At 35.7% G+C, this 14,508-nt stretch overlaps 1 protein-coding gene across 4 annotated transcripts in view; it reads left to right on the top strand.

Moving 5' to 3' along the window:
- NOL4 (nucleolar protein 4) overlaps nt 1-14,508 on the top strand; it is a 455,264-nt gene that overhangs the window by 387,364 nt on the left and 53,392 nt on the right. For all 4 annotated transcript variants that reach the window (XM_047791744.1, XM_047791746.1, XM_047791747.1 and 1 more), the window contains one exon: nt 9,974-10,154. In XM_047791744.1, coding sequence (XP_047647700.1) covers nt 9,974-10,154 — 181 coding nt within the window. The remainder of the gene's footprint in view (nt 1-9,973; nt 10,155-14,508) is intronic.

Raw genomic sequence — 14,508 nt, 5'->3', positions numbered from 1 at the left:
GCTGAATATCAGTACACATACATGGCAATGTAGGTGACTCAGAATATTACACTGGTAAGATTTATTTTTTCAGTTTAAGCTATGACCAGAATATGGAGTGCGTGAGAGGAAATGGCGGAAATTGTCACTGGCAAGATTGTTGTCAAACTCTTGAGGGCCAGGAGCTTTGGTTTTATTCTCCAGGAAACAAGAAATCTCAGAAGCTTTTAAAGAGAAATCAACATGATAAGTGATTTCAAAAGATACATTTGAAAAGAGGTGGACAAGATGTAAAGGAACCAACACTGGTCAGGAGGTGATCACAATAGCCCAAAGGAGAAATTATGGGTTTCTGAATTTTGTATTAGCAGTGAGTGTTTCTCAGTTGACAACCAGGGCCGTTTCCAAGATGGAGCTGAGAAGGCTTGGGTCTTGTATGAGGGAAGCCTGTGTAAGAGAAAAAAAAAATCTTGCCATGCTGCAAAACCTAGAAAAAGAAACTCTGGTAATAGAACAGGTGTTGTTTTGATTTTTAATTTAAAATTTTAATAATAGGTATCTAGAGGAAAGAGAAAATTAATTTCAAAATGTTAAGTTAATGTAACCGAGTAATAGGAAATTCAGGCATGAACCTCAGAGGGAAGGCAGAAACTAGAAGTGAGAATTTGAGAATTGAATTATATGGGTAATATCAGAAACCATTCCTGCCATTACTTTACCTAGAATCACCAGGTAAAATAATGCAACTATCTTACCGAAAGAGAATATTAAGATTAAGAAATAAATGATTTAAGGAAGTTTTTTTTTTTTTTAATCTGTAGAGCCCAATTGCCAATAAAGGGATTTAGTCAAAGATGTTTAAGTTTAGATTTAAAAAAATAAGTAAAAGATAAAAACTCAGGAAAAACAAAAATATTGCAATTAGAAGAAAATATTTCTTATTCTTAAAGTAAAATTGAATGTGAAAAATTGCCAATTTGGTATTGCAGTACTAAAGTTGACAGATTTTTCTGAGGTGAAAAATACCATGAAACACATGAAATCGATGACCAAAAAATTTGTATCTGCAGTCAGATTTTAGAACATCAAAGGAACATTACTTTTTCTTTTTTCTTTTTATGGCCGCACCTGTGGCATACGGAGGTTCCCAGGATAGGGGTCAAATCGGAGCTACAGCTGCATGCCTACAGCACAGCCACAGCAACACCGGATCCAAGCTACAACTGTGACCTCTGCTGCAGCTTGCGGCAACACCAGATCCTTAACACACCGAACGAGGCCACATCCTTACAAAGACTACATCAGGTCCTTAACCCATTGAGCCACAATGGGAACTCCAGGAACATTACTTTTAAATTTTCATTTTGGTTATATTAACAAAGGAACTTGAAATTAAGTGTTAGAAGCCTATAGAAAAAAAGACGTCTATTTTTTAAATTCCCATTTTGGGGGGTCAATAGCTAAGTAAAAAAGTGTTAAATTTAAGGTTGCAATTTAAAATACTAACTCTCTACTAGCAGAGAGAGAAATAAAAAAAAGTTAGAAATAAAAAAAGTTAGAAATAAAACTTTACGTCCATTAGGAAGAATTTTGGAGTAGATGGCTTTGCAGTATACTGGTTTATAATTTTCCAGCCATGCATCCATACATATCAGGTTGAGGACCATATATATTTTGCATTTTTCTTTAAGTCAGTGTTTCTCAAAACTTTATTATTTATAAAATCATGTGTGTGGGTGGTGCATGTGTAAATATTGCTACAAAGGGAGTTGGTTAACACAATAACCTTTCTGGGAAGAGTTTAATGGGTTAAAGCTATCCTGCTGTAGTTTTGGTTTCTCAAGTCAGAAACAAAATCCAGCTTCTCCATTATTTCAGATCTTATCATTCAGCTCTTTGGATTTAGTTAAAACCTGTTTTTCCCTATTAATTTTCTAGTGGGTTTGGGAGCATCTTTACAAAGAACAACCATCTGTGTCAACATCTTAATCATTCGTGTGACCAAGACGTGTAGGTTATATCGATGCTCCTAACTACATGAAAAAAAGTTACTGAGTGTTGTTATAGATGTGAGTGTATGCGTGTGTGTTTTGATGGCATCATAAATCACTTCTCACCATCCCAAGTAATAAGCACATTTACTTTAAGGGCAGTCTGTTTTTTTTTTTTTTTTTTTTTCTTAGCAGGAAAGCAGTTTGAATTGGAGCTTTGGTTCTCTCAGATCTTGTGTGAATTTCCCTGGAAACTCTTAGCCAGGTGCTTAGTTCTGGAACACTTGCTATCAAATGGAAGAAGAGAAGCTCTTAGAAGGTAGAGATGTTTTCTAGCAGTTTATATGTGAAATAAATTGCACTCCCTGGCCTCATCTATACTTAAACAGCAAAAGGAGAAATTTAGAGTAGTAAGTTAAGTAAAACTGCTTCTCTCATACAGAATTCAAAGCACATGTAAGGATAGAAGTCTAGTAAAAACATTACAGAAAGTTCAGGCAAATCGATGCCTGAATTATCCACGTTTAATTTTTTTTTTTTTTTTGCAGTGATAAACTTGTGTGCCATCTGTGCAAGTATTTCTTTTTCTACAAAGGTACATCACTTGTACTCTGACCACCTCAGTGGTGAACTGTTCCATATTGATGCAACAGTGCCTTGCAAAACTCCAGTTGCTATAACAGTGTAAGGTGAAAGGCAAACAGAAGAAAAGATTGGATTATTGAATCTAGCAAAAAATGTTACTGGAGTTTTCTGATAATCTTTATAGACAGAGAAAAGTTAATTTAAAAAGACAGCATAATTAACAGTTGGTAGGGAAAATAAAATCTAAGAAAAAGTAGAATTCTTAGGAGATATAAAGGCAATTTTTTTTTTGTCTCTTCTAAGGCCACACCCATGGCATATAGAGGTTCCCAGGCTAGGGGTCCAATTGGAGCTGTAGCCGCCTACCTACGCCAGAGCCACAGCAACGCAGGATCCGAGCCGTGTCTGCAACCTACACCACAGCTCACTGACAACACTGGATCCTTAACCCACTGAGTGAGACCAAGGATTGAACCCGCAACATGGTTCCTAGTCGGATTTGTTAACCACTGCACCACGAGGGGAGCTCCATAAAGGCAATTTTTTAAAAGACCTATTGTTAAAAGTTTAATGGAATCAGATTTTATTTTTTAAAACATCATAGGAGTTGCTGTCATGGCACAATGGAGAAGAATCCAACTAGGAACCATGAGGTTGCGGGTTCAATCCCAGGTCTCGCTCAGTGGGTTAAGGATCCAGCATTGCCGTGGGCTGTGGTGTAGGTCACAGATGTGGCTCGGATATGGCATTGCTGTGGCTGTGGTGTAGGCCAGCAGCTGCAGCTCCGATTAGACCTCTAGCCTGGAACGTCCATATGCCGCTAGGGTGGTCCTAAAAAGCAAAAAAAAAAAAGGGGAAAAAAAAACCATGTTGTAGTTCCTGCTGTCTCTTCAGCACCAGGATGTAGATTCAATCTCTGGCCCACCAAAGTGGGTTAAAGGACCTGGTATTGCTACAGCTCGGGTGTAGGTCTCAACTGCAGCTCAGATCGGATCCCTCGCCCAGGAACTCCATATTCCATGGGGCAGCCAAAAAAGAAAAAGAACAAAACATATCTTTGTAAGGTACCTGAATAAAGGATTCCTTTACATCTGAAGTGAGTTAGGAATTCAGTCTCTGTGGTCCAAGAACCAGGTTAGGTTCAGCAACTCAAGTTTTTCCTGTCCAGTTTCCACGGATAGGGTACAAAGGAGTACAGACCAGTCTTCCCAAACAGTGTGTAGATGAGAAGGTCATGAGTAAACAATATCTGCTCTCCTACATCATTCCTGATCTTACCCTCCATCTGTAAGTAATAACCCAACCTATTGTAAGCCCATTTTTTTGGAAATATGAAATGCATATTTATATACATAAAGGAGATATATATCGATAAGACCAGAGCCTAATTATTGAAGTCACTGTAACTGTTTACTCTGTTGTATATTTTTAATGAAGGAAATCTGAATCAAAACAACTCTGCATTATTTGGTGCAATGCTGATGGTCATTCCATCATGTTGATACTACCTTTTTAATGGAAAATTTAGGGAAAATTTGAAATATTTTTCATAAAAGCTGAGATAGGACTTTTTCTACATTTTGATGAATAAAATTTATTTCATTGCCTAGATATGTAGTCTTGTAGCATATTAGTATTATCCTCTTTTGAAAATAATCTTCATAGCACCCAGGGAGCAAGCTGTCAGCTTTGAGAACTTTGGGAACTAATAATTATTGAAAGTTGCTTACAGAGATAAAATATGACTCCAGGGGATATTTATTTTTTATGTCATTAAAATCTGTGCTTCTTTGAAACTAATAATAGTAATCCACAAAAAACATGAATTAACTTTATATTAAACTTTTGCCCCAAATACTCTGAAGAACAGATTTTATTGGGATTTTTGTATGTTGTATTTTTCAACATATAGTGGACTGCCAAAGCATTAATAGTGTAAACCTACATCTGAATACAAATGATTCCCTACAAGGCCTGTTTTGATTATTAATGGAATTAATTATCTGCCTGCTCAGTGCAGTTACTGTGGTTTAGAATAACAGTTAATAATGAAAAGACTGAGGCAAATTTGAAAAAAATAGTATGTTTAATAATACAAATTAATTCTAGCATACAAAGAACTGAAGAGAAAAATACTGTGGAGACAAGGCCTTCTCCCTTTTTTTTATCATCATTAAGAAGCTTATCCAATAGGTGTATTTTATTGTCATTTTTCAAACACACCAAGATAAACTGGATATGTAAGCATAAGAGCCACTCATTTTTGCAAACTGGAAACTCAGATTTTATCATGTTGCCCAAGTCACTTTCAGTCAGGTAGCTGGGAAGTTATACTAGTAGTGGAATTGAGGCTAGCCTCTTTCTAATGATCTGAAAACTGCTTTGAAGAAAGAATATTCTGGCTTCTTTCAGAGTTGCAATAGCTACATGTCTTACATGTCTTTATAGAAACAATACCTCTTAGCCCAGTAGTTTTGATAATGCCTCAGATGTGGTGATTTTATGAGTATAGAGGAGACCAAAGCAGAGCTGCTCCTCTGGGTAAAGAAGGACATAATGGGAAAGCATATCCCTGTGCCCTTGCTCCCTAGTCTCAGGAAGACTCTGAGGCATTTCCCCTAGAAGCCTTGAGTTCCAAAGAGAGTAGTTTAAAATATACTCCTTTATAGGAAATAGAAGTTATATATATGAAAAAAATTAAACTATGCAAATATCACGGATTCATCATTCAATTTACTGCTGAGCTTTACTTATTTCATAAATTTATTTTTTTCCTTTTTTAGTGCCACACCCGCAGCATATGGAGATTCCCAGCCTAGGGGTCTGATCAGAGCTATAGCCTCCAGCCTATGCCACAACCACAGCAACACCAGATCCTTAACCCACTGAGTAAGGCAAGGGATTGAACCTGCATCCTTACGGATGCTAGTCAGATTCATTTCCACTGAGCCATATGGGAACTCCTTACTTCATAAATTTAAACTGAATGAATATATAATACATATCTGTACTCTGTAATGGAAGTATATATATGTGTGTGTCTATACATATATACATATATGTGTGTATATTATACATATATATGTATGTATATTATATATGCATAATATGTGTGTACATATATGTATATATTATATGTATGTATATTAATTATACATATTATATTATTATGTATAATTGTTATATAATTGATGTATAATTTTATAAATTATTATATATTATATAACATGTTATATATACATATGTGTGTATCATATATAATATACATACATATATACACATACACAAGTATGTATATATATAATACATATAATAATCTCTGTTCCCAGGCAGGGAGGAGATTAGCACACCTAGAAGGAAGACCATTTCATTGTATCTTTATGAAAAACTTTTGCAAGTTCCCATTGTGCCTCAGCAGGTTGCGAACCTGAGTAGGATCTATGAGGATTCAGGTTTGATCCCTGGCCTTGCTCAGTGGGTGAAGGATCTGGCATTGCCACAAACTGTGTGTAAATCACAGACCCAGCTGGGATTTGGCATTGTTGTGGCTGTGGTGTAGGCTGGAAGCTGCAGCTCCGATTTGACCCCTAGCCTGGAAACTAGGGCAAGGATGTGGCCCTTAAAAAAAACAAAAAAACAGGAGTTCCCGTCGTGGCGCAGTGGTTAACGAATCCGACTAGGAACCATGAGGTTGCAGGTTCGGTCCCTGCCCTTGCTCAGTGGGTTAACGATCCGGCGTTGCCGTGAGCTGTGGTGTAGGCTGCAGATGCGGCTCGGATCCCGCATTGCTGGGGCTCTGGCGTAGGCCGGTGGCTACAGCTCCGATTCAACCCCTAGCCTGGAAACCTCCATATGCCGCGGGAGCAGCCCAAGAAATAGCAACAACAACAACAATAACAACAACAACAAAAAAAACAAAAAAACAAAACTTTTAGGTACTCTATAAGTAGTCATCATTGGTTTGACCATTTCCCACTCACCCTGTCATCATAATATGCCAATTAAAAGACAGCTGGTTACAGATTCTAAACATTGCTATGTTTCTGTACTATGAATGTTGCTTTATTAATAGTTGCTTTTTACAGTAGCACTATAAATTCATATGACCTGCTTATTATGGCACATACTTCCACCAACAAAAAATTCCTGGAAATATCATCTTCAATATCAGCATATTTAAACTCTCTTACTATCTGTAATATAAAGTTGATCATAGGACCAAAAAGACCCCAAACAAAAAAATGTATGTATTATTATATCTTTAGAAAAAGTCCCTATTATCAGTGATAAAATGGTGAATCCCCCTGTCCTCTTTGGTCCATGATCTAAGTCTTTGGGTACTTTCTGTTCACGAAGAGCAACTTTTCAGTATTAAAAAAAATTCTGGAACTTGCTGTCTTGCCAGTTTAAATGGTAAAGCCAGCGATACCAGTAAAATCTGATTCTATTCTGGATCCCTTCTCTAGTGCAGTTTCTCCCAGGAGAAGTGTTTCTCTAAAGTAATTTACCTTCCCAGGGATTTCTAAGGTTTAAATGGCAGGAGAGAATTACAAGTAGACATTGCAATTCAGACACTAATTTGTCAGTTTGTTTTTTTAAAAGCAATGCTGGGAAAATTCTTATTTTCAGTTTAATCTACATTGAAGGATTTTGCTGTTTATTTCATAGTCTTAGAAATGAAAATGTGAAATGCTTATAGATCAATGTTCTAAGATCTACAGCTGAGTGGAATAGAGTTGAATAGATCAGTTATAGTTGAAAAGATTACAAGAACAAAGCGAGGTCATTAACTGCATGATTTTGATAATCATGGCAATGCTTTCACTATGTGAAAGACTATACTGTCTCTGACTGTAGCAATACCACTGGATCCATAAAGCAAACTTTTTCCCATGCTTCCTCTTTTTCTAGTACTTGATGCCACAAAAAGAATGTATTTGAAAATTTGTTTCCCTAAACATGTACTCTAAATTTATAAGCTGCAAAAACTTCTGATTACGAAAATAAAAACTCCTAAGAATTCCCTAGAAATGTTTCTTTTTCAATAATGATTTTTTTTATATACCATTGGTATATAGTCAATTTTCTACTGTACAGCAAAGTGTCACACATATAATAGTCACACATATAATACATTCTTTTTCTCACATTATTCTCCTTCATGGTCCATCACAAGTGATTAAATACAGTTCCCTGTGCTATGCAGCAGAATCTCATTGCTTATCCATTCCAAATGAAATAATTTGCATTTGTTAATCCCAGATTTGCAGTCCATCTCACTCCCTCCTCCCCCCCAGCAATTACATGTCTGTTCTCCAAGTCCATGAGTTTCTTTTCCATGAAAAGGTTCATTTGTACCTTATATTAAATTTCTGATATAAATGACATCATATGGTATTTGCCTTTCTCTTTCTGACTTACTTGACTTAGCATGAGAGTCTCTAGTTCCATCTACGTTGCTAATGGCATTATTTTGTTCTTTTTATGGCTGAGTAGTATTCCATTGTGTATATATACCACATCTTCTTAATCCATTCATCTGTTGTTGGACATTTGGGTTGTTTCCATGTCTTGGCTATTGTGAATAATGCTGCATTGAACATGAGAGTGCCTGTGTCTTTTTCAAAGAAAGTTTTGCTCAGATATATGCCCTAGAATGGGATTGCTGGTTCATATGATAGTTCTATGTGTAGTTTTCTGAGGTACCTCCATACTGTTTTCCATAGTGGTTGTACCAACTTAAATTCCCACCAACAGTGCAAGAGGGTTCCCTTTTCTCCATACCCTCTTCAGCATTTGTTATTTGGGGACTTATTAATGATGCCCATTCTTACAGCTAAGAGGTGGTATCTCATAGTTGTTTTGATTTGCATTTCTAATTCCTTCTTATTAAAAAAAAAGAAGAAAAGATGTACAATACAATAGGCAAGCGAAATCATATATGTTGTATGTCCTTTAGAAACTCCCAGCTGAAGAGAAATTTGTTCAATCTGTTTTACTATGACCATATATACAATTTATTGCCACTTATAATTTCAGTATCCTTACAACTTGACATGTTTAGTAGTTTTGAAGAACAGTTTGTAGTACCATTGCAACTTAAGAAAAGAAAAACAAGGAGTTCTCATCGTGACTCAGTGGTTAACGAATCTGACTAGGAACCACAAGGTTGCAGGTTCGATCCCTGGCCTTGCTCAGTGGGTTAAGGATCTGGCATTGCTGTGAGCTGTGGTGTAGGTTGCAGATGTGGCTCGGATCCCGTGTTGCTGTGGCTCTGGTATAGGCCAGCAGCTACAGCTCCAATTGGACCCCTAGCCTGGGAACCTCCATATGCCATGGGAGCTGCCCAAGAAATGGCAAAAAGACAAAAAAAAAAAAAAAAAAAAAGAAAAGAAAAGAAAGAAAAACAAGCTAAACAGCCTGGGTTTACTCCGATCTTTGTAAGGCTGTTGTGATGCATGTAATATGTCTAGTGTGGGATCAGCACACCATAAATCTTTCTTATGGCCATGAAATAGAGAGTGACAGAGAGCAGACTTCAAAAAAAAAATTTCAAGAAAACCAATTTTTGCAAATCGTAACTTCTCTTCAATGTAATTTTTTAAGCCTAACTAGTGCTTTTGTTAACTTTTAGTATAAAATTCACCATCCCAATGATTTCCGATATTGTCAACCACATACACATTTTTGTGCAACAGGACGCCCCCCTACCCAGAACCACTCCCTGATCCTGCATGACTGAATCACCCATTGAACAACTCCCTACCCCTCAACTCATACAGCCACCGTTCTGCTTTCTCTTTCTCTATGCTTGACTACTTTATTTAAAATAAGTGGAATTATGCCACCTTTGTCTTTTTGTGATTGGCTTATTTCACTTAGCATTATGTTCTGAAGGTTCATCCATATTGTAGGATATAACAGGATTTCCTCCTTTCCTTGAGGCAGAATACTATTGCATTGTATTTATATGCCATATTTTCATATATATGTATATTTGGCCATTCCCATGGCATGCTAAAATTCTGGGTCAGAGATTGAACCTGTGCCACAGCAGAGACAATGCTGGATCATTAACCTACTGAGCCTCCAGGGAAGTCCTATACCATCTTTTCTTTATTTACCTGTCAATAGACATTTAGGCTACTTCCTTCTCTTGGCTATTGTGAACAACTCTCTTCATGTAATTTTAACTTCAGTTGGAAACTGGAACTTGCCCCATCTCCAATCTGTCTCATATTGTTACTTTGCTTTCCTTTTAATAGTTTTTAGCAAAGTTGTTAAAAATGTGCATATATGCTAACTTGACTACTTTTTTTCTTATTCAATGCAGACATGTAGTTAACAATATAATAGTCCTGTTCAAGGTGAAATTGTATGATGATTTGGTAAATAATGAAATGCTATTGTCATTGCAGGATGAATCTGCTCCAGGTGACAAACAGTGTAAACCAGAGGCGGCCCAAGGCACTTACTCAACCTCAGCTGTTTCAGGCTCACAGGAGGTGCTGTATATCAATGGAAATGGTACCTACAGTTACCATAGTTACAGAGGGCTAGGAGGGGGACTGCTAAATCTGAATGATGCTTCTAGTAGTGGTGAGTTTTTACTGTATCTTATGTTTCTTTGTGTCCATTTGAGGATGTTATATTCTCTAATCTGGAGAGAATAATGTGAATAAGGTGTTATAAGTCAGTGTCAGTCTGCTAAAAACAAGACCATTTAGTACATAATGTCCCTTTCCCTACAAGAACATCTTTCTATTCTGTTGCTGTTTCTAAAAGTAGCAGCACTGTTATGCTACTGAATGATTGCTGTTTTATTCCAGAAAAATCTCAGCTACAGGAATAACACATTTTTTTGCCAAATAGTTATCCATTTTTCCTTGAAGCTATATTGTACACTTCATCAAAAATAATGACACATGTTCTCAGTGTTCAAAGAGGTTTTAATTTGGAAAGTTTGAGGCACCAGGAACTTTATTGATTTGATGAAAATATACACAGTTATTATACCTAAGAAGATACAAACTGAAACATCACGCAGACACTACCCATGTATCTCCAGCCAACAGCTTGTCAATGACAATGGCACGTTCCACCAGCAATGAGTGGTATACTGGAACCAACTCCTACTGGCTCATGCTTGGTAGATTATTAGGAATTTCTTGAACTTATATACCAGAATGAAGTCCAAATGTGTACTGTAAAGCCACTCATATATTAGGAATAAATTAAATGGTTGAATTTCTTATAACTGGGCTGTAGGAAAGCTTTCCTAAACTATACTTAAAGTTTTATTACACACACACAACTTTTGCATGATAAAAAATGTAAACAAAATAAAAATGAAATGATAAACTGAAAAATTATTAGCAACCTATACAACACTTAATAGGCCAATACATGAAAGTCTTCTTAAAAAAAAAGGAGTAATCAAAATTATATATTAAAAAAATAAGGCTAGAAATATGAACACACAGTTCTCATAGAAAGCAATGCAAATGTCCCTTGAATATAGTTACCTAAATTACTGAAAACCATTCTCTCCTAATAAGAGAAATGCAGCTTCTATCTTCCAGATTAATAAAAATCTGAATATTTACAAAATGTTCCTTTGAGAAGGCTGTGGGGGGAATGAGTATTCTCATGCATTGCTGGTAAAAATGCAAAAATTTGGAATAAATGTGGCAATATCTAGCAAAATTAAACATTCATTTGACATTTGGCCTAGCAATCTCTTTAGGAATCTCTTGTTAGGAATTTATCTCAAAGGCACACTGGCAAAAATACAGGAAGACATATGCACAAGGCAGTTTGTTGCAATGTCATTTATAAATGGGAATAAAAAAAAGGTTACCAAAAAAAAGTCCATCATATTCAATTATAATGTCCCCATATTCATTTATAGTGTATCCAAAGAGAGTAACATGAAGCTATAAAAAGTAACGAAAAATATCTTTCTGTATGTGAAGTAGAAAAAAATACTTATAGTATGCTAAAGAAGGATATATATAATTTTATTAAATTTACATAGGGCCAGGAATGGGGAGGAACAATATGAGGAAAGGAATATAAGACAGAATTCTCTGAATATACTTAGTTTTTATACTTTGTTTTGTAAATTTAACCTTGAAATTATTTATATAGTGACATAATTATGAAACAATCTGATTTTAAGAATTCCTAATATTATAGAAAAATGATGCAAATGAATTTTACCTGTTTATTGAGTGGTTGGCATAGCCCCATAATGAGGAAATTTTCCAGGTAATCTCAAAGTTCATAATTTGACTCCACGGCATAAAAGCTTATAATACAACCTTAAACTATTTTCAGTAATCATATTATTATTTTGGAACTGTTGTGTATGTATTATAGTTTAAAGCAAATTTTGTAATTATGTTGGTGTCAGTAAAAGCTAGGATTTTCAACTGGAGGTCAGGTAGATAAAGATGCAAAATCAATAAGTTTAAGCAAAAACTCCTTAATCTTGTATTTGAATTAGTACTATCATTAAGACCTCAGTGTTGTTTTGTTTTAATAGAAAAATATATTTCCTTTATTTTTCTCCTGAAAATTCCTGGAGACAAAGACTAATTTGAAAATTTGAATTAGGTTTGGTGAGCTTTTAATGTATTTGGGATAAAATTCCATTATTAGTATCAAATAAGTAAATAGCCTAGAAAATCAGTTACCTTGCAATAGTAGGAATATGTGCCCCATGTATTCTAGAGTGTTCTGCTGGAAGGCTGGGGCTCTTTGGTTTACCTTAAAATCAAAGGTCCTCTAAGGAGAGGATCACTGAGCTTTAGTCTGTGTCAATTGCCCTCCCCCTCAAAAGAGCAGTACCTCAAGTGGAAGAGAAAGAGAAAGCAGTTTGCTTCAGGAAAAAAATTAAGTTTCAAGTGTATATTCAGTTTTTTTAAAAAGCCAGCTAGTGAGCCTTCTCAGCTGTTTTCAACTCTTTATTTTTGTTTGAACAGCAAATCAGCAGCAAAGAGCAAGTCCAAGACCAGAAAATGAAAACATAAACAAAAGCTAAGCCTTTTTTTAGCCTATAAGGCTAGAAAACCTTACTCTTCTTTACAAATATTTTATGTAACAAGTAAGAATTAGATAGGGGTTCCATCATGGCTCAGTGGGTTACAAACCTGACTAGTATCCATGAGGATGTGGGTTCGATCCCTAGTCTATCTCAGTGGGTTAAGGATCTCGAGCTGCCATGAGCTGCGGTGTAGGTTGCAAACACAGCTTATATCTGGTGTTGCTCTGTCTGTGGCATAGAACGGCAGCTGTAGCCCCAATTTGACCCCTAACCTGGAAAAATGCCGTAGGTGTGACCCTGAAAAAAAATTGGGGGAAAAAGGGTATAGTCATTAAAGATTTTATTTGACACAAATTTTTGTCTTCTAGATTTAAAAATTCATTCATTTTTTTGAAATTTATTTGACATTAACTAATAATAACAACTACCACTTACTGAGTCATTCTGATGTTTCAGTGTAGTCTCTGTTGAATCCTTATATAGTCCTATGGAGTGCATTCTGCAATTTGAGGGAAATTTGTATAAAACTGAATTTGCTCCCATTTGAAAAAATTTTTCCTAGGTACTACTCCCTTTTTTTCTAACATGATCGAAAACTATTTTGTAAGGCTCAGAGAAGCTGAGTGACTTGCCCAAAGTCCTTCCTTAATAAAGGAGAGGGCCAGGACTCAGACACAACCATTCTGACATCAAAGACCACATTGTAAACCACTGAGCTAACAATTTGTGTAATAGAAGTAAGTATTGAGGTAAGTGATAGCCACTGGTAAAGCAACTCTGCTGTCTCCGGAAACTCTCTCATTCTGGACATTTTGTACAAATGAATGAATCACACAACATGTGGTCTTTTTGTGCCTGACTAGACTATATTATAGTATGCATCAGTGCTTCATTTTTTTATTGCCAAATGATGTTCATTCTATGGACATGTCATATTTTGTTTAGCAATTCATCAATTGTTTAGCCCAATTGATGGGTCCTCGGTTTTTTCCACTTTTGGTTTACCATGACTAATGCTGCTATAAACATTTATGTCAAAGTTTATATATACATATGTATGTGTTATCAATTCTATGGACTATATATCTTGGAAGGGAATTGCTATTCTATACATGTGGTAGCTCTATGGTTAACATTTTTAGGAAATAACAGACTGAATATGAGATGTCTTTCAATCTTTTAAAATTTCTCTCAACAGTGTCTTATCGTATTTGCAGCACAAGCTTTGCACTTTGTTAATTTTATTGCTAAGTATTTCCCTTTGGGATGCAATGTTAGATGGAATGTTTCCTTTAAAACATTCTGTTTTTTCTATTTTTTGAAATAGTTTGTAGTGGTATTAATTAATGTTTCATAGAATTCAGGAAGGATGCTATCTGTTCCTGGGTTTTTTTCTGGGAGGTTTTTGATTCCTAAATCAATCTCTTTACTTCTTAGAAGTCTACTTATATTGTCTATTTCTTTTTGAATTGGGTAGTTTGTGTATTTACAGGAATTTGTCTATTCACCTGCATAATTTATTGAACAAGTGTTCATAGTATTCCTTCATAATCCTTTTTATTTTTTTAAGTTCAGTAGTGATGTCCCCACAGTCATTTCTAATTCTTATTGTTTGAGTGCTCCCCTCTTTGTTCTTCATAATTCTAGGTAAAGGTTTTGTTATTTTTTTTAAAGTTTTTTTTGAAGTATAGTTGATTTATAAGGTTGTAATAATTTCTGCTGTACAGCTAAGTGATTCAGTTATACATAAACACACATCCATTCTTTTCCCATGAAGATTATCATAGAATATTGGGTGGAGTTACCTATGCAGGTCCCCCCATTGGCTAGTCATTCCATATACCACCGTGTGCATATGCCAATCCCAAACCCCCAGGCTATCCCTCCCCCTAACCTTTCCCCTTT

This window comes from Phacochoerus africanus, chromosome 8 (assembly GCF_016906955.1).
Source record: "Phacochoerus africanus isolate WHEZ1 chromosome 8, ROS_Pafr_v1, whole genome shotgun sequence".
Lineage (NCBI taxonomy): Eukaryota > Metazoa > Chordata > Mammalia > Artiodactyla > Suidae > Phacochoerus > Phacochoerus africanus.
The sequence above is the reverse complement of the archived record's forward strand: the minus strand, read 5'-3'. Positions and strand labels throughout refer to the sequence as shown.